The sequence below is a fragment of the Vanacampus margaritifer genome, chromosome 9 (assembly GCF_051991255.1).
Source record: "Vanacampus margaritifer isolate UIUO_Vmar chromosome 9, RoL_Vmar_1.0, whole genome shotgun sequence".
In the NCBI taxonomy this organism is placed as follows: domain Eukaryota; kingdom Metazoa; phylum Chordata; class Actinopteri; order Syngnathiformes; family Syngnathidae; genus Vanacampus; species Vanacampus margaritifer.
The window spans coordinates 10,575,126-10,593,178 of record NC_135440.1 but is presented as its reverse complement, the minus strand read 5'-3'; the positions used below and the strand labels follow the sequence as shown (position 1 = coordinate 10,593,178).

The 18,053-nt window shown below is 40.0% G+C and overlaps 1 protein-coding gene across 1 annotated transcript; it reads right to left on the bottom strand.

The window, feature by feature from the left end:
* Positions 1-4,307: 4,307 nt before the first annotated feature.
* sacm1lb (SAC1 like phosphatidylinositide phosphatase b) lies at positions 4,308-17,811 on the bottom strand. Its single transcript, XM_077576458.1, has 20 exons — positions 17,694-17,811; positions 17,150-17,247; positions 16,935-17,009; positions 16,727-16,854; positions 16,336-16,485; positions 14,540-14,599; positions 14,348-14,381; positions 13,964-14,065; positions 13,249-13,334; positions 12,410-12,496; positions 12,247-12,315; positions 11,962-12,041; positions 11,781-11,879; positions 10,700-10,838; positions 10,422-10,491; positions 10,216-10,288; positions 9,838-9,931; positions 6,985-7,077; positions 6,848-6,905; positions 4,308-6,773 (listed from the first exon to the last, which is right to left on the bottom strand). Exons 1-20 carry the CDS (start codon positions 17,720-17,722, stop codon positions 6,637-6,639), a joined length of 1,761 nt encoding a protein of 586 aa, XP_077432584.1. The 5' UTR covers positions 17,723-17,811; the 3' UTR covers positions 4,308-6,636.
* Positions 17,812-18,053: the final 242 nt, after the last annotated feature.

Sequence of the window (18,053 nt, the reverse complement as noted above, 5' to 3'; positions counted from 1 at the left end):
TCGTCTTTGTGCTTGGAGTTTTTCACTCCGAGCCGGAGTCATATTCATGAAATTACTGCATAGCTTGCCACGATAGTCATTTGTTCCCTGCTAGTAAACATAATAACATAACATCATAATAGGGTTTCAATATAGAATGGCCTATGTAAAAATAAGTCAGTTAGCATGCTAAACAAGTTTAACCTTTGCATTACGAGGTATGTTGTCCCCCTGATGTGAGCGTAGCATCTCGTCGCAAAGACTCATCCAGCGACAAGCTTTTGAGTCAGCCCCGGTGTAAGGAGAAGAGACGGCATTGACTACATAATGATATCGGTCGTGCGCTGTGAATTCCGGCAAAGTCGGCGATTTGATTAACTTAAACGGCATACGACAAAAGGTAAGGGGCTGTTTTCAAACTAGCGATCTCCAACTTAGTAAATATCGTGCTCGACTAAATGTGCAACTTCAACTGACAGGCAACCTTCCGTTGAAGTAATAGATTCCATGGCTCTATGGGCAATAATAAATTTTTATTTGTAAAATAGCTGTCGCTAAATCACTAAGTTGCTCCGGGTCACGTACACTTCCATTCAACAATAATTTCCTTCCGCCGTCCGTCATAGGGCAGTCAAGTGATCACACGACTTTGGCGCAAATGGTCATATTGACCATCAGGAGCAAGCAAACAAGCAGGAAAACATGGAATGGATTATCAGTAATAAGGAAGTTCAAGTGGAATGGATTAGAATTGGATAACAAAACATGACAAGGGCTCTCGCTATCTATAGTACTATTGAATTGATGGAATTTCTGATCATATAAGTAATTAATTACAATTTGTCACGTTATTTTCCTCAATGCTGCTTGTAGTACTTGCTCTTTGTCACCCGCATAGCCTATTCATTTTTTCTCCCAGTATTTTGCCCCCGTGCCCTATTTTACCCACATTTTTCATGTAAAACTTTATTGAATGTTAGTTTTGTGTGTCAATTATATATTGATTTGCATTATTTGAGGTTAGGATTGACCTGGTCCCTTTCCCCCACGACTGTAATAACAGGTTGGCTGATGAAGAAAATGTTTTATTTGATCTGTTGTTACCAATTCATTTATCTGCCAGTTTAACTCGTTATTGTAAAAGAAATATATATATTTTTTGTTGTTGCTATTTTAGCACACATCCACAACATTTGGCAAACACTGCATTTTATCCATGTCATTTAAATTTTTTTGACTCATGTTCATGTTTTTTTTTTATTATATATATATATTTTTTACTGCTACTAAAAGTGGGTGTTGCACTAGAACATATGAGCTTGCTGATTTTATGGATTAGAAAATGTGCCACTACTTCCTCAACAATGCAATAAGCTGCCATGACAAAATGAGGACAAAATGATGCCATCAGGTCTCACCTCCACCGTGCATCTGGCACAGGTACGGGAATCTCCAAACATTCCCCAGTCCAATCGCATAAGAAATACAGGCCAGCAGGAACTGCATGGGACTGTCCCAGTTGGGTCGAGCATCCTTCTCCATGTCTTAATTTAACGTCTTCACTTACGGCTCATCAACAGGTTGTGTGAGGCGGTTGACCGACATCAGCTTCTTAACAGCACTGTGATTGGAACTTGAACGGTGGCAGGGTGTGGGTGTCAAAGTAGCCACTTTATTATCCCAATAATTATTTTGTTTTGTTAGTGAATCAGTGTTTAGACCACATAGGCTGCCAACATTTGGAGATCAGATTGTTATGGTTAACTTCTCTATTTGTGGAGCCAACAGCGAAGAGAAGGCAGATGGTAAGAGTTGATTCTCGCAAAAGCTCTGTCTGTATTTGGGCCCAACAGAAAGGGGACTTAACAGAGGCAAGTTGAGTCAAGGGGACTGCTACCGTAGTCCTGGATGAAGCAGCGGTAAAAAAAAATTGCAAAGCCCAGGAAACATTGGAGCTCCTTGCGACCGCTTCAATCATCAATCTGGGTCAGACTCGAGCTGCCGGATGCCAGAGAGTCACAAATGTATTTTTCCATGGCCTCCCACAGGGTGTACAATTTCCTAGTGGGAAGGGCAGTTCCTGGGAGCAGGTCAGTGGCACGGTCGTAAGAGTTTGGGGGAAAAGACCAAGTTCTTGATTGAACTGAAATGAAGATCTTGTCTATAGACCAGTCCACTAGCAGATTATGGATCATAAACTAGGGTAGATCAAGAATGGCAGGAAATAAAGGAGTGGGGATGACAAAAAGCTGAAAAGATTCATGGGGAATAGTGGAACTTGGTAGCTAGCCATCTGGAAGCACTGGTGATGAGAAATAAAGAATTCAGAAGTTGTGTTGGCCATAGTGCCACTAGTGGAAGACAGGATCATCTGGCACCTGCATGGAGATCAGACTGGCTTAAATCAAGTTGATTGCTGACCATTTGGAAGGTCAGGGTTGATCAAAATCACATTATTGAGCCACGGAGAACACATCTGAATGAGCATATTTCCGATGAAAAGTGGCGATCAAGTTGTAAAAATGTCCAGAGAATCTCAGCATATGCTAGTTCTAAGCAAAGAAAAAGATATTCAAAATTAGGGCGTCAGGCGATGACATTTTTTTTCGCCTGACGACCTAATTTTTAATAATCTTTTCTTTTTTTCAAATAATCTTTTTTCAAAAAAAAGCAAACTATATTAAAAATTAGGGCGTCAGGTGAAAAAAAATGAATTTTTTAATTGTAATTAATCGCATGACTTCAATAGTTAACCTACGATTAATCAAAATTTTTTTTATATCTGGTCTAAATGTACAATATTTCCCCCCCTAGGTTTTCTTACCCTTGCTAACAAAACTGGAAAAAAATATTAAACTAACAGAAATAGTTCAAATGAATTTTTGACGTCTATAGCCGTCAATGGCAGTGAATGAGTTAATAGTTATAATAATAATATACCTGATACTTGCTTTAAATGTAGGGAAGCTAAGGCAACATTTGTGTATTTGGCAATGTGATAAAATAAAGACTAGAACTCCATGTAAATTCACAAGAACTCAATAGACAGTACACAGTAACAGTAGTCTTAAGGCACAAAGAGCAGCAGTAAAAATTATATACGTGCACAACAGCATCTAAATTCCCTCACTTAACCTACTTATGCTTCAGTGCTGACGTTGGGATTGTGGCTATACAGTAACAAACATTTGCGAGCCAGAGCCATTACCGTATGTGTTTTATTGTTTGTATTGTTGTTGTTGAGGTTAAGTGGTTATGTAAGAGGTAGGGTTTTTCCTGTGTCTAAAACTCGAGGCGGCCACCTAATTTGCTCGCCACCTCCAGCCTGAGCCACTGATATCGCTCAACAGAGCTCCAACTGTGTTGGTTGAGCTCAGCAGCAACGCATTTTAACTGCAGATGCAGCGTTGCACCATTATGGAGGCGCTATATCAACAGCAGTTCACCGGAAAGACCTCAAGCAACAACCGAAAAAGAAACAGCTTTTTTTTCCTTTTCTTTTTTTTCAAACTTAAATGTACAGAAGAAGTACTAGTGGATGAACGTTTAAGGATTGTAGTTAAAAAATGGCAAACATTAATGGCAACTTTGGATTCATATGATTTTTCAATTCTAGACCCTGATCGTAAAATGGCTGATAATGATATAGGTTGCCGTTACCTTAAAATAAGACTGGTAATGGCACCAATACTGATACCTGGTATCGGTAGTCACCCATCATAGTCAGGATGATACCCTGGTAAAAGGTAAGGTTTACAAATCTAGGAACTGAACCTTTGCAAGGAATACTACAACACTACTACTATAATTCTCACACAAATGCTCACTTCCATGAAAATGGTCTCCTCAAAAGAACTTTCCGGATGTACTTTTTCACGACCTATGCACAGAGTGCAATGTGGTTCACAAGGCTAAATACCCACTGGTGTGAACTCATTTCTTGGTCCATGTATGGTGCACACAACCAGCAAATTTAAAACTATAGCGTCCCAGCAGAGGGCAGTCGGCGTACTGAGTGACATGTCATGTTTAAAATAGATTAAAGGATCTGCAGGATGTGCAGTTTGTCACTTTTTTACTCACGACTGCCACCTCTGGCCCAAAATGTAACTGCAGTATCTGTGTCAAGCTCGTTCATGGGGCGAGTACGTGCACGATTTTAAGTGCACGCCACATGCCCGCTACTCCGCGGGGACACGCGTGACGTCACCCTCCACCAGCGGGGTCCGCACACTCTACTATAAAGGGAAGATAAAAGGTGATAGGTACAGTCAAGAGTAAAACAGTCATGGCTCTTCGTACTCATCTGGGCATTGGTGGAGCATGCATGATGTAGAAAAAGCTTTATTATTACCTTTTTAAATGGCGCAATGCACGTTTAAAAAAACATCAATTTCCATTTTTTCATTGCTTTCTGCCATTTTTGAACATTGTTTGATAGCCAAAAATTTACCCATAATGCACCGTGCAGTCCAAGCCAGACTCTTGGCGGCAGTGGGAAAAAGAAACATCGCCATCTGTCGTCATACATGCTGGGCTTTAAAAGCTAAGCTTTTTCGCTTTTCACTGTCCAAGCACTCCCCTCTATCTGTGTGTGTGTGTGTGTGTGTGCGCGCGTGGGTGGGGTTCAACAGTCTGCATATTAAATTAATGTGTGTGGCATATTTAGTCATTCTAGTCATATTTTTCCCACAGCTCAATGCAGGCCCAAGCATTTCAGACACTCCGCTGTGTGTGCATTCAGAAATTTGAGACTCTCATAACAAAAAAATAATTTCTTTAACAAAAGTGAATTTGAAAAAATTGCAGAGGGCAGTATTTGTTTGTTGACATACAGCGATGTCGTGTGAAAAATAACCTCACTTTGGGCCTCTCGCTGCAATTTAAAAAGACTGCTTCCTCAGGCCCTGACAATCGTCATCACTTTGCATTCCGCGATGGGGAAATGTTTTCATTGTGATTCAAAATAGAAATGGAGAATGTAAATGAATGCAAATTGTAGTTTCTGTGTAATCGGCATCAGATTAATTTCTGTACATTCTCATGTAACTAAGTACAAATCTGGACCAAAACCTCTAAAGTTACAATATTTTTTTTCAAAAATCTATACTACAGTATTGAGCAGCCCACACATTTTTTTTTGGGGGGGGGGGGGGGGGTGAAAATGGCTTTCTTTCTTTGATGATGCAATGTTAAAGCTGCTCAATGTAGAAATTTGCAGAGATATCTTTACAATAGCCTTTTTATTTGACCATCTTTTTTGACATCTTAGCTGTTCACACTGGGTACTTCTTCCTGCAAGCCTCTGGCCATTAGTTTTCAGACTGGATTCAGGTTCGAATTTCCCGCCCTTGATGACAGGGAGTGTGCAGCTTAATTTTTTTGGGCCACACGTGACAGTAGTGATTCAAAATTCAGTTTCCTGCATTGAGCAGCTTTCATGGTTGAACAAAACATATCGTTTTTGGGATCTTGTGTGGAGGTACAAGGTTTCGGCCAGCGATATGTAACATTAGATTGTTATATTATTTCCTTATTTCTTTATTGACAAAGGGATGGGCGGTTTCCACAATCAGAACTGATTAGCGTGATCCTCCCTCCCAAGATAGCAGGGATGGCTCGAGGATTTTTTTCTCTCTCCTAGAGCTAAAGTGGGGCTTGACAGATACATGCAGCTGAGAAGTTATAAATATATTTTAGAATATTGTACAAAACAAAATGCTGGAGGAGCTTACACAGATTTCTGACAGTGCTATAGATCCACCCCCCCCACCGCGAAGCCCCAGTGTAGCGCAATCCCTGCAAGACAAATAAAATAGAGCTATTAATGGATATACAGTATCTCACAAAAGTGAGCACACCCCTCACATTTCTGCATATATTTAATTACATCTTTTTATGAAGAAATGACACTTTGACACAATGAAGAAAGGTCTTTGCCTGGTCATGTTGAACTTTCAATGACCAGTATGAGCGTGTAAGAGCTGTTATACCAAATTTAACACACCTGGCCCCTTGCGACCTTGTAACACAAATGAGTCACATGACACCTGGGCGGGAAAATGACTAACTGTGTTCAATTTGGACATTGTCACTTAGATGTATTTTGTGTAATTGGGGTTTAACAATTAATGGCTGTATTTTGAGGTATTTGGAGGGAACAATACATTGCGTCAAAGTCACTTCAGTATTATCCATCCATCCATTATCTATCCCATGAAAATATATAATTAAAGATCGGCAGAAACGTGAGGGGTGTACTCACTTTTGTGAGATACTCTTATGTGTGTATGTTCCAATTAGTAGGACAAAATGACATTTTATGTACTGGTAGGTCCCACAGTTGTCCTCTAAAAACAGTTAGACCGACATTAGATAAGCCCTAACTCCAGAAGTTCAGTGTACATATCAGCCTGTGCCAGACTGTCTCTGTGTTGTAGCTGTGTGGATAGCAGCAGGTCCACGCACGCACAGTCTTGGTCTTGCGTGCCTTGTCATACAGGAGGCGGCCCTGCTGACTCGCCACCATCCTCGATTCTCCCCTCTGTACTAGTAAAGGCTCCAGGCCTGATGATGATGCTGGGGGTAAAGCGATGAAGAGGCAGAGGATGAGGTGGTGAGCTCGCTAGGGCGGAGCTGCTTTCCACATGCACACATTCAGTCCATCTTTTCTTTCTGGACCAGCTTCGGAGCATCAACAAAGTCCCGTCCGTTGAAGAGGATGAGGCCGCCTGTAACCACGCTGGCCGTTCCCCAGAACAGGACATAAGCAAGAGTCTCCGTCCATGTGTCACCTACAGAGAAAAATCAGAATTAAGTAGTAGTACATGTACTCAAATGGTTTTTCGCACTTCAATGATTATCTTACCAGCCATTAGCAAGCAGATGATACACATGGAGAACGCTACCACCATGATGATAGGCAACTGAGAAAGACAAAACAAAACAAGTTGCATTAAAATAAAGAAAGGAAAAACAAAACTACATTAAATTGTCAAGTCTTACCGTCAGAAATTTCCAATCTTTTGGGTCACGCAGTGGTGTAGCTAAATCAGCTTCATCCACAGCAAAGTTACCAAGGAACAGGTCTATAGAGTCCTGTGTTAGAAAAAAGAAAAGAAAATTAAATTAAAATTAAAAGTAAAAAAAAAAAAAATCTTGTTATTGTCTATTTATCCGAAATAATTTGTAACATGGCGGGAATATAGACAAATATTGGAATTAAATTAGAATTGGGAACTTGGACTGGCTGTCTAAATAACTAGAAAAATAAAGAACAAATTGAATTGAAGTGAATAGATATAATTTTGTATGGGTTTTCGTAGTGGTGACATCATGCTCCTGAGAAAAGCTAAGATACGCCAATAAAAAATGCATACAACTTGAATAATGTATATTATATGTAAGTTGAACCGAATAGCTATGACATTCATTCATCAGACAGCGCTTCAAGTCAATATTATTCAATCACTGTATGAACAAACCATGTACAGTATACTTTAATCATGTGATCTGTCATGACTTAGATCGGTGATGCATTCCGTCATAAACTATCAAAGTGATATTGTGGAGCTGCACGTGTTCACATGTGCAGCGTGTTCAGAGTGCAACCTGGAATAAACTCATCAATGGCAACAATAGCAATGGATTAATCTAATGGCTTCAAAGTGCAGCTTTTATTTCAGAGCTTTATGAAGCCTCTAAATTACTTAAGGACTCCTGCACTTCGGTCACATTGACACTTGAGTTGGGAATTTCTGGCACGAGGCTGGTTTAATATATCTACAGGGTTCTTGCAGGAATCATTAAGTTACATTTGAGACCTTTTTTTATTTTATTTTTTTAGACATTTTTAGAACATTATGAGAATTTTTTCAAGTGATAGTAAGGTGGTGCTTTCCGGCTTTCGCGTGTGACTCGAGGGCCTTCACGGCAAAAGTCCCCAAATGTTCTTCTTTTTTTTGCATACTTTGCAACGAGCCGAGTGCCTATTGCCTGCTACCACATCCAACCAGCTGGAAAACTCAGCTCTTTCAAGCCAATTCTTGTTAAACTGACATTTACCCATTTTACAAAAACACGTTGTTCACACTTCTCAGTCTGACTAACTGCATAAACTAGGTGGAAACGAAAACTTGAAAGGTACGGTACGCGGTAGTGGACACATTTTGAGCCACCTAAATATAATGCTACATTCACACCAAAAGCATAGGGAGCGTTTCGCCTCACTTTACTCACTGGTGTTTAACTGTCGGAGTGTACACGGGCGCTTCATTTGCGCACATCGGTGAGAGGGGCTTTGCTTTGCTTCACTTATCGCAGGCACTTCTACTACGGCAAAACTCCTCTCAGAAAAAAAAAAAAAGTTGCCACATTGCAATCAAGTGGCCAACACTATGCTATAATGCTTTAGCTAATGCAGGGTTCTACGTTAAGCCTTTTTCGGTTGGTGGCCCTGCCGATACCTCCCATCAGTATTTGGTCAATTTAACATTTTTCAAATCAATAATATTAATCGTCCTCACGTGTGTGTATTTTTTTTATGCTTATTTATTTTTATAAATGATTTAACAATCTTGAGTGTTCTTTCTTTGATGATGCGATGTCAATGATTGAGCAAATATTCCATTTTTGAGGATGACGGCAACACAGCACATCACCAGAACTTCTCACTTCATCACCGCAAACACGACACCACTTGGCAAAAAAATAAAATAAAATAAAAGATAGCTGAAATAATACTGAAAAAAAAGAGAATGAATAATGTAATGATTCCTAATAATAGATTAGAATAGTAATTCAAAATTAGTAAAACATAACTAAGAAAAACATTGTATAATATATATTAAAGTGTTAATTTAATCACATTTATTGATCAAATTTCTAGGGCCATTTGTATTTTTTACCAGTGTCCAGACACCCTGTACAATACACAATAAAATAAATTTTAAAAACGAAATACGTAAATAAGATAAAAAGTAAAATATCTAGTGGTCATATAAGACACATTCAAAATATGTGGCTGTACAAGTTTTTTTCCCAAGTCAAGTCCAAATAATTAAATTCAATACAACAGCGTACCTAAAATAGCTTCCTTTTAACCGGTTTCCACACAAACTGCAGTGTCTCCGTCTGAACACTTGGTGGCACACTGAGTCGCACTCACATAATGACGTACTTCATAGAAAGCCGAAGAACAGAGCCGTGAAAGGATTCCTTAGCGTCATGTGCTAACTTCGAATCGAATATGTTAATAATGAATAAAGTCAAATACAAAGCTAATTGCTGAGAATGTTGCCAGATTATCAAACTCAATGTCCGCTACAGGCACAGACAGCGACCCCCACCCAATTGAAAACTATTTACGGAGATCGAAGGCTTTTATCTGCCATGGTCCCGAACGCAACAAGCTAGATGCTATGCTAACCGCCACGAACTGCCCGCCCGCCCGCCCGAACTACATTGACTATAACGCACTTCCTCAAATGCATCCCTTTGCTTTTGGTGTGGACGTTTTTCACCACGCAGACAGTAGGAACAACAACAGGCACTTTGTTTTCCTACATACAGTTTGTGGAATGGACGGAGCGGATATAAGAATTTAAGACTTGGGTATATTAAATTTTAGACTGAGAACTAGGAGGCTCACTCCTGCCCAAAACTACAGTTTCATGTTGCAAGCCGTTTGAAGAGGTTTATTGTTCCCAACCCTAATTTGGCACAGATGCTACCTAATTAAGTATGCTTGTAGCTGATATTGCAGTTATGAATTCGCTCTGGTCTTTCACACAGCCTCTGTGATAAGAAATATTAATAAAAAAAGATTGCTCTTATCTGAATAATGTGGACATACTGTACCTGTCTAAATCCATCAGAGAAGTTGTTTTTGTAATATCGGATCATGGAGTTCCAGCCGTCCATCAGCAGCCCCCACTGTGTTCTCTTGCCTGTCCTAAAATATAAAAAAAAAAATAAGCTTTTAAATGTCTTAAATGTCTCCAGGGGAGTTGTAAGAAGCAATTGGTGATGATATAAGACATTTAAATCCACACTTCAACTGAAAATGAAAACACATGATTGTTTTTGCTCAACAGGAAATAAACTTAAATTTTGAAATTGGACAACTTCTATTTGCATGACTTCATTTAAAAATTGTTCAGTAGGTGAACCACTGCAGTGAACTTGACCAATAGGATGGCTGTGTAACTATAGAGATGACAGCTGTTAATAACTGACCTGGTGAAGTCGGTCTTCAATGCTCCAGTGCCTGCATATTGTTTAGCGCATGCATCTGCATTGTCAGCCCAAGCTGCGGGTAAACAAGTAGAGAAAGGAGATCAAAAGCAGGACCATACTATTACTATTAGGACTTGAAGAGAGTGAGTGCCTGTGCAGAAGTACACAAAGTGAGCAACAACTAGAAGTACTGTGTGATAGCTTACCATTTTTGTACATCTTTTCAAAGTCTGCTTGATCCTCAATGTGCTGGTTAACATGGAGGATCCCCATTTTCTGTGGTGACACAAAACAGATTTAAGTACTAAATAAACCATTGGATTTGTTTGTTCAATACCGTTCATCTTAGAACAAATCACTTGACAATTTCCCCACAGTTTTACTGACATGGCTGTGCTGCCAACTATTGGAGAATAACAGTTCCCTCCCTAGTTCAATTGTTTTGTATACCTGTATCCACTGTTTTGTAGCATGACCAGCCTACCTGCAGCTGCGCTTGCAGTGAGCGTCTGGCCAGCAGGCTCTGGATGACATTGGTACGATCCAGACAGTCCATGCAGTTGCTCCGGAATGTCCCCTCTTGGTTTAACAGTACATTCCCGTCTGAATCCACCAGGAAGTACCTGTGCCCCCCAAACCACAATGTTATTGGAGTATGTAATTTATACATTAATTCATTAAATTCAGGCTATCGTTTGAAAAAAATGCTTGTCCCTGACACATTAGGTTTTAATTCAAATTCTAAAAACATTTGATTTAAAAGTTTTTTTTCTTTTGGAACATTCCACGGGTGAACAGGTTAATTAGAAACAGGTGAGTGTCATTATTGGGTATAAAGGGAGCATCCCCGAAAGGCTCTGTTGTTCACAAGCAAGTATGGGGTGAAGTTCACCACTTTGTCAACAACTGCGTGAGCAAATAGTTCAACAGTTTAAGAACAACGATGCTCAACCTGCAACCGCAAGAAATTTAGAGATTCCATAATATCATAAAAAGATTGAGAAAATCGGGAAAAATCTGTGCACATAAGCGGCAAGGCCGAAAACCAACATTGGAGGCCCGTGACCTTTGATCCGTCAGGCGGCACATTCTAAACTAGCATCATTGAATAAAGGATATTGCTATGGAACGCTTCAGAAACCATTGTCAGTAAGCACAGTTTGTCGCTACGTCTACAAATGCAAATTAAAGTTCTACTATGCAAAGCAAAATACATTAATCAGCAACGCTCAGAAACACCGCCGACTTCTCCGGACCCGGGTTCATCTAAGATGGACTGACGCAAAGTGGAAAAAATATGCTGGGGTCTGACGAGTCAACATTTCATATTATTTTTGGAAACCATGGAGGTCATGTCCTCTGGGCCATAGAGGACAAAGGCTGTCTAGATTGTCATCGGTGCAAAGCTCAATTATACATGCTTTTTTTTTTTTAATTACAAGCAAGACCTGTGGCCTGGATTAAGCACCATCGTTCATTAGCACGACCACATTTCCTGTGTATGGTGGTTATAAAGCTTTCTCCCAAAAATAAATGCAGCAAAATGAAGCATGAAGCAAACTGACCCAAATTCCTCCTGGTTCTCAGCAACCATGTCCAACAAGATGTGCAAACGATGCCACCTCATCCGACTGCATTCTTTGTGGAAGTCAAACGCTATGTACCTGAAGAAAAGCAAGCATTGTTGAACGAAAAGATTAATTGAGACATAAGTGAAGAGGAATGTGCATAATGGTTGACTGTTACCTGATGGTGCCGTTTCCTAAGCTGACCACCATCTTTTCAAAAGTCTTCTCCAGCGGATTTTCTGAGCCTTTCTGGTTGATCTGAGGGGAAAACAACAAGTAGCCTTATTGAAAGCGTAAAGACCAAGTTACTTGTTAACAAAGTTAATGTTTTTTTTTGTATTATAATATTCATTTAGGTGTTTTAAGTATGTTTTGAATGAGTGAGCACTGACTATACAAAATTAATTAAGACAAATACTGTCATCACTATCACCAAGGTAATTATTCAATTTTACCATCTTACCAGATTCAAAATGACTTGCTTTCCATAAATAATGATCTGTGAGTCGAAGTGTCTCTGGAATCCATCCAACTGAAGCAATAACGAGCCAGAATAGCAAACCACATGAGTAAACCACCAGACTCAAAGTTTTTAATGAGTACAGTAATGAAAAAGTGTAGTTTACGTGGTTGACTGTTTTGCTGATCTGTGGTCTTGGCTTATACTTGAGGTTGGGCCTTTGGGACCAGTAGAAGGGTATTGAGCCTCTTGTCTGAGAAGGAGACAAAACAAGCAAATACATACATCTTCCTGTATTTATCCCACCATCCATACCATTGTGTACATGGAATAAATGTACAGTAATTTCTGGACTACAAGGCACACCTGACCATAAGCCGCGCAAGCTAAAATTGGGGAATACTCGTGTTTGTTACACATAAGCTGACCCCGACTTTAAGCCGCAGGTGTTTTAATGTTACCGCATCGGGTCCCTGCTACTTTCTTTTCCATAATGAGGGCGCAAATTGTCTCGCTCTCGTTCTGTCTTTCCTCTTTGTTTTGTGCTCTGCTTGATGCTCTTGCGCTTCCTTTATAGTGCGCCCCCTTGTGATCTGATGGATACCTTTGTATTAGCCGCAGGGTCGAATGCAAGTGAAAAAAGTAAGCGGCTTGTAGTCCAGAAATTACTGTAAACATTATTTTGGGGTGGATTTGGCTACAAGAGACATTTCTCAAAGCAGCTGAGCTAAGTGGTTAAGATTGCCGCCAGGGACCATGGGGACCCCGGTTCAAGACTATCCACCTCCAACATCTTTCAGACACGCAGCTGTGATGTCTTTGAGCAAGACACAGACACTGCGAACTGCTCCCCGGGTGTTTAATAGTCCCCAGCTCCAGCGTGGGCCACTAACTGTGTTTACTGTGTCCACTAGAGTGTTGGGCCAAATGCAGAATGACTATTCTTCAAAATACAACCCTTCATGCCACATCTGAAAATCTCTCTAACGGGATTCATCAGCTCACCTGAACAAAGGAAGCCTTAGCAGTGTTGTACTGCACTATCTGCTCGGTTTCCACATAATTAGCAGCATGCCCCTCGGAATCAATGCCTGGCAACGAAAAAAGAAGTTACAAACATGTGGGTCTGCGGCCTGATGAAGCAATATTTCAAGTGGACCTCATGTCCACTGGATGTGGCTGCATTTCACTGTTTCTCAAACACTGTTTGGTTGGGAAAAGAACACGAGTTAACATGATATTTGGACATCTCAAAGTACAGTAAAGGAAGGAAGAGTTGTGGTTATTGTACGAAATAAGTGGCCAACTTCAGTCTTAATATTATTAACACACTAGGGTGACACGGGAGTGGATTTTCACTCCCATCTCATTCCCACAGTAAAAAATCCTGTCCCGTCCCACTCCCGGTGAAAACGACGTCCAGCTCCCATTCAAAATGACTCCCACTTCTGTACCACTCCCATTATGGAGGTCATCATTTAATAAAAAAAAAACAACAACAATTTAAGTTGCATTTTACTTATTTATGGAGTAGTCTGTTGCCCCCTTTCTTTTTCCCAAACTGATATTGAACTAATCCCACTCCTGTCTGCTCCTGTGAAGTTTTTATCCCGTCCCGTCCCAATCCCTGTGATTAAAGGTAAACGTCACTCCCGCGGGTCACGGGATTCCCGCGGAACTCTTGAAAATAAAATAAAAATAGTGTGGATAACATAGTTACCTCGGACATAGTAGCGAACACCAGCTCTGAAACAGCTCCTTCTGGAGATGATACTCCAATCAAACAATTTACCATTGATGCAGCTTGACTTCATGATGATGACTGGTAAAAAATGTATGTTAAGAAAGCAGACGCGTAAAGATCCTCCTACCTACAATCCATATAATTTAGGGTGAAAGGTGGGTACACCTTGGACAGATTATGCAAAATGTCACAATCATATTGACAGGGTACGAATAAATGAAAGAAACTGTAATTGTTGGTTCATATATAGGTATATATATATATATATATATATAAAAATACAGTTGCCAAGCACGCAACAAAAAGAGTCAGAGGGGAGGAATAAACAGTTGCTGTCAGACAACAACAATAGAAGGATACATCCATGGACAACAGGGTACACAAACTTGTGTAACTGTATTTAAAAAAAAAAAAAGCAGGAAAAAACTGTCAGACAGGCTTTCAGCACTGGGTGTCTCAATTCTTCAAAGTAAAACTCTATCTATGCAAATGAGTCACATGAGAAGTCTCACATTTATATCCTATAATATCAAGTTAAAACAAATGCCTTACCTCAGGCTGTGCAATGAATTCCCTCAACAGGTGGCCATTCCAGACAAAACGCTGATCTGCCTGTAATTAAAAGTAAAATAAGCGGTTCTAAACACTTTTTTCCATTTCTCCTAATTAAAAAATATAGTTATTTCTTCTTGAGGCTATTAACTCTTTTACTGCCAAAGACGCTAAATGACGTTCTGCAAAAACCTTCAAAGGAGCGCCAAAGACGTTAAAAGATGTCCACCCCTTTTTTTTTCTCTTTTTTTTTTTTTGAAACGGGTGGAGGAAAGCCTTGCCCAGCTGTGGTGAAAGTTTCAAGCAGGTCTAGTGAGCCTAATGACTATTTTTGGCCCCTAGAGGGCAGCGATGACTCTCTTTTGACAAGATTGGGTAGGCATCAGTAGAAGACGTGAGGCGGATATAGAGGGAACAATGCCTGGGGAAGGGAAGAACATGGCGACCGGTTTGCAAGCAGCTCACGCTCGAGCATTTTTTTTCAAAGACGAAAAGCATCGACCAACGCTAAAGAGCACATTGATGACGACGATGATCATCATCGATGATGATGATGGTGACTCCGAGGTTGACGCCGAAGTTGGAAGCGCTGACGCGGCGGCTATGACGACGTCATAAAGGTTCACGGGCTAGCGATGCTAACACCGGAAAACGCGGAGCATAACCAAGCACGCTCAGGCGGACGTTCAATCGGACGACGAAAAGTACCCCGAGTCCAATGCATATTCATCGGAGGAGTGGGTACAGTCTGCTACTTGCTATTCCCCGGAAATAAAGGCCTTCAAGAAAGTGTAACGTCTGCACGCGAAACGGACAATCGAAGTGAAACGTATCTGTTGTGTAAATCCTGCTCCCTCTCCTTGCACGCAAGGCAGTGTTACAAAAAGAAAAACTGTATTTGAAACATCCACATAATTGTAAATAGTACCACAGTTGCACACATTTGTAAATTGTTTGCGAAATTGTTTTGTCAAATTGTTACACTGTTGAATGGAAATAAACGTATTTTGCAATCTAAAAACACTTTTTCATTGTTGGTGGTGGTGTATTACAGAAGTAAAGCACTATTTAGGTGTTTGTGGCATCATTCATGGACAAAAAGAAGTGTAGAATTCACTAGAGTGCATGAAATAACATCGTTTCACAAAAAGCTCTTTTTCTCCGCTTTTTGTTTCAAAACAGAGCATTTCGGTGAAACTAACCATTTTCTATTGTTGAACACTGAAAAACGGAATAAGGTAGAAACAAACTTTTTTTTCTGATGAAAGATGAGAGTTCAATCTTTCATTTGGTAGTATGTGTGTTTCCATAGTCCAAACACAACATTTTCTGTGGACCTTGAAAGATCAGTCAAAATGCTTAAATCGGCTAGCACTGGCGACATCCCGTTTCTGAAAACGTCTGGTAGTCAAAGAGTTAATGACAAATTTAGTTTGAAACCATCTGTATTTTGTGTTCTTCCCATTCCTACTGTCAAATGGAGGTTTGTCGACCAATCAATACAAAGAAATCTCGCATCTCTGTGGTTGGAAAACCAATTAAAGAATATTAAAAACTAGTGCAGAATAGATTGAAACACAACAAAACATGGAAACAAACTATTGTTTGGTGGAAACATAGTTTTAGATTTGTGATGTGGACATAAGCAAAACTCTAAGCTCAATAAGATGGCATAACAGATGTGCATACAAGTTCAAATGTAAACTTGCTCATAACTCATTTAAAGAGGTCAGTGTAAACTCATCAATACGTAGAATGACTAGACCACATGAAAGGAAATGAATTGCCCTACGCACCCTCTCAAGAAGGCTCATCTCCTGAAATTCAGGACTGGTGTTGGCCAGGCGCTGCAGAGTGTGCGTCAGGTCGTAGTCGGTTGCAAAGTAGAAGCTGTCTGTATGTAGTACATTGTTGATCATGGACAAGAAGGTCTTGTTGTCTAGCATCTGTAAATGAATAAAAACTGAGTACTGCAAGACAAAACAGAGGATTTCTGTAGTTTGCTAAATCTTGAATAAACATGTCAATAGCAATGTCTACATTACACTTCTGTCTGTTTTATTGTTATGTTTATGATTGAAACAAACCTTTACAGAAATCATTATTAGCTACAAGTTAAAATAGAAGTAACATGGCAAAAACTAAAGTCACAAGTACAATCATTGCCGTAAAAGAGGGACATTCCACCTGGTTGTCTGTTAGGTGTAGTATTGTCTTCTTATAGGAGATGATGTCAAAGTCCAGAGCCTTCCATACAGCATGGCCCAGTAGGTCCCCCACCTTCTTCTTCTTGGTGATGATGACCAGGTACATACCTAAACAACCAGGAAGGATGATGAGAGTATCAGGACTGTCTAAGTCCAGACATTTCACAGTTTACAACTTAACATACTACCTGCCACCAAACGCATTGTCCCCATGAGTCCACATATTGGCCTGGTCTCAGCAGATGCAGGAATGTCCCTCTTAACTGTGGACATCCAAGGACAATGGTTAGTGTGCACAAAATCCAAACCTTAATAGTGAGTATCATTATATTTGTGAATTTAATTCATGAATAGTGATATTGCAAATGCATAGTTAAATGTTTATAATAGAATGAATGCCTACCTGTGAGCGTCATCTCTGTTGACACCCTATCGATGGCCAACACGTCCACAGAGCCATCGTCGCAAGCCTCGATGTAGAATTTATCAGCTGTAGTGCGCCTGTAATGGGCAGAAAAACAGCTACTAACATCTCTAGTTTCATTCCACATAAATGTACTACAACAGAAAACAAGGGCAAAGCTGAGGCTAAGGCATAAAATTGGCTTTAAAAAAATGCGGTTATAAAACTGACGGTTATTGTTGAGCGCTCCGGTAACACACACATGGACTAACTACAGACTGGGAAAATATCTGGTGCCCTATTCATCAAAATATTTAAATGTATCTTAAATCAGCTATCAAAGGCAACAAAACCACTGATCAATTAAACTTTGTTGAGTGTCAAACGTGTTATCGATAGTCCCAGAAACCGTGACGTACGAGTTAAAACAGTAACGGTGTCACGCGGTTAGATTCAACCCGCCATATTTCACTTATAACACCTACATTGTCTTGTACTACAAAACAAAGCAACCTGATATTGGCAGACTGCTGCCAGTACTTACAAGTTAAAACTCTCATAGGTGCTCGCCATCTTTCATTCAGTAACCTCGTCCGTGACGTGTCAGCCCACACCGACTACTTCCGTCATCAACAATGGGGACTCATTGTTACTGCGCATGCGCCAAACAGATCACGTAGTAGAGAATGGCTCATGCTCATGAAATACCCGCATTTTCTTGTCGATTTTTATCCCTGATTGCAGGTCATTAATGTGGTTTATATTTGCCAGTGAAAAACATTAACACTTTAACAAACAATAAATTTGTAAAAATGGTTAGGTAGGCCAACGTTTGACCCCCCCACGCAAATTGCCCTCTTGTCAAATGTTTCATTTTTTTGCATGATTAAAATTAAAAATCACC

Coding starts and splice junctions, on each gene's coding strand:
- sacm1lb (XM_077576458.1), bottom strand. CDS start 17,722: ATGGCGAGCACCTATGAGAGTTTTAACTT. Junction 16,855..16,934: donor GACAATGCGTTTGGTGGCAG/GTAGTATGTTAA, acceptor CTGGTTGTTTAG/GTATGTACCTGGTCATCATC. Junction 10,289..10,421: donor TGAAAAGATGTACAAAAATG/GTAAGCTATCAC, acceptor GTTTACCCGCAG/CTTGGGCTGACAATGCAGAT.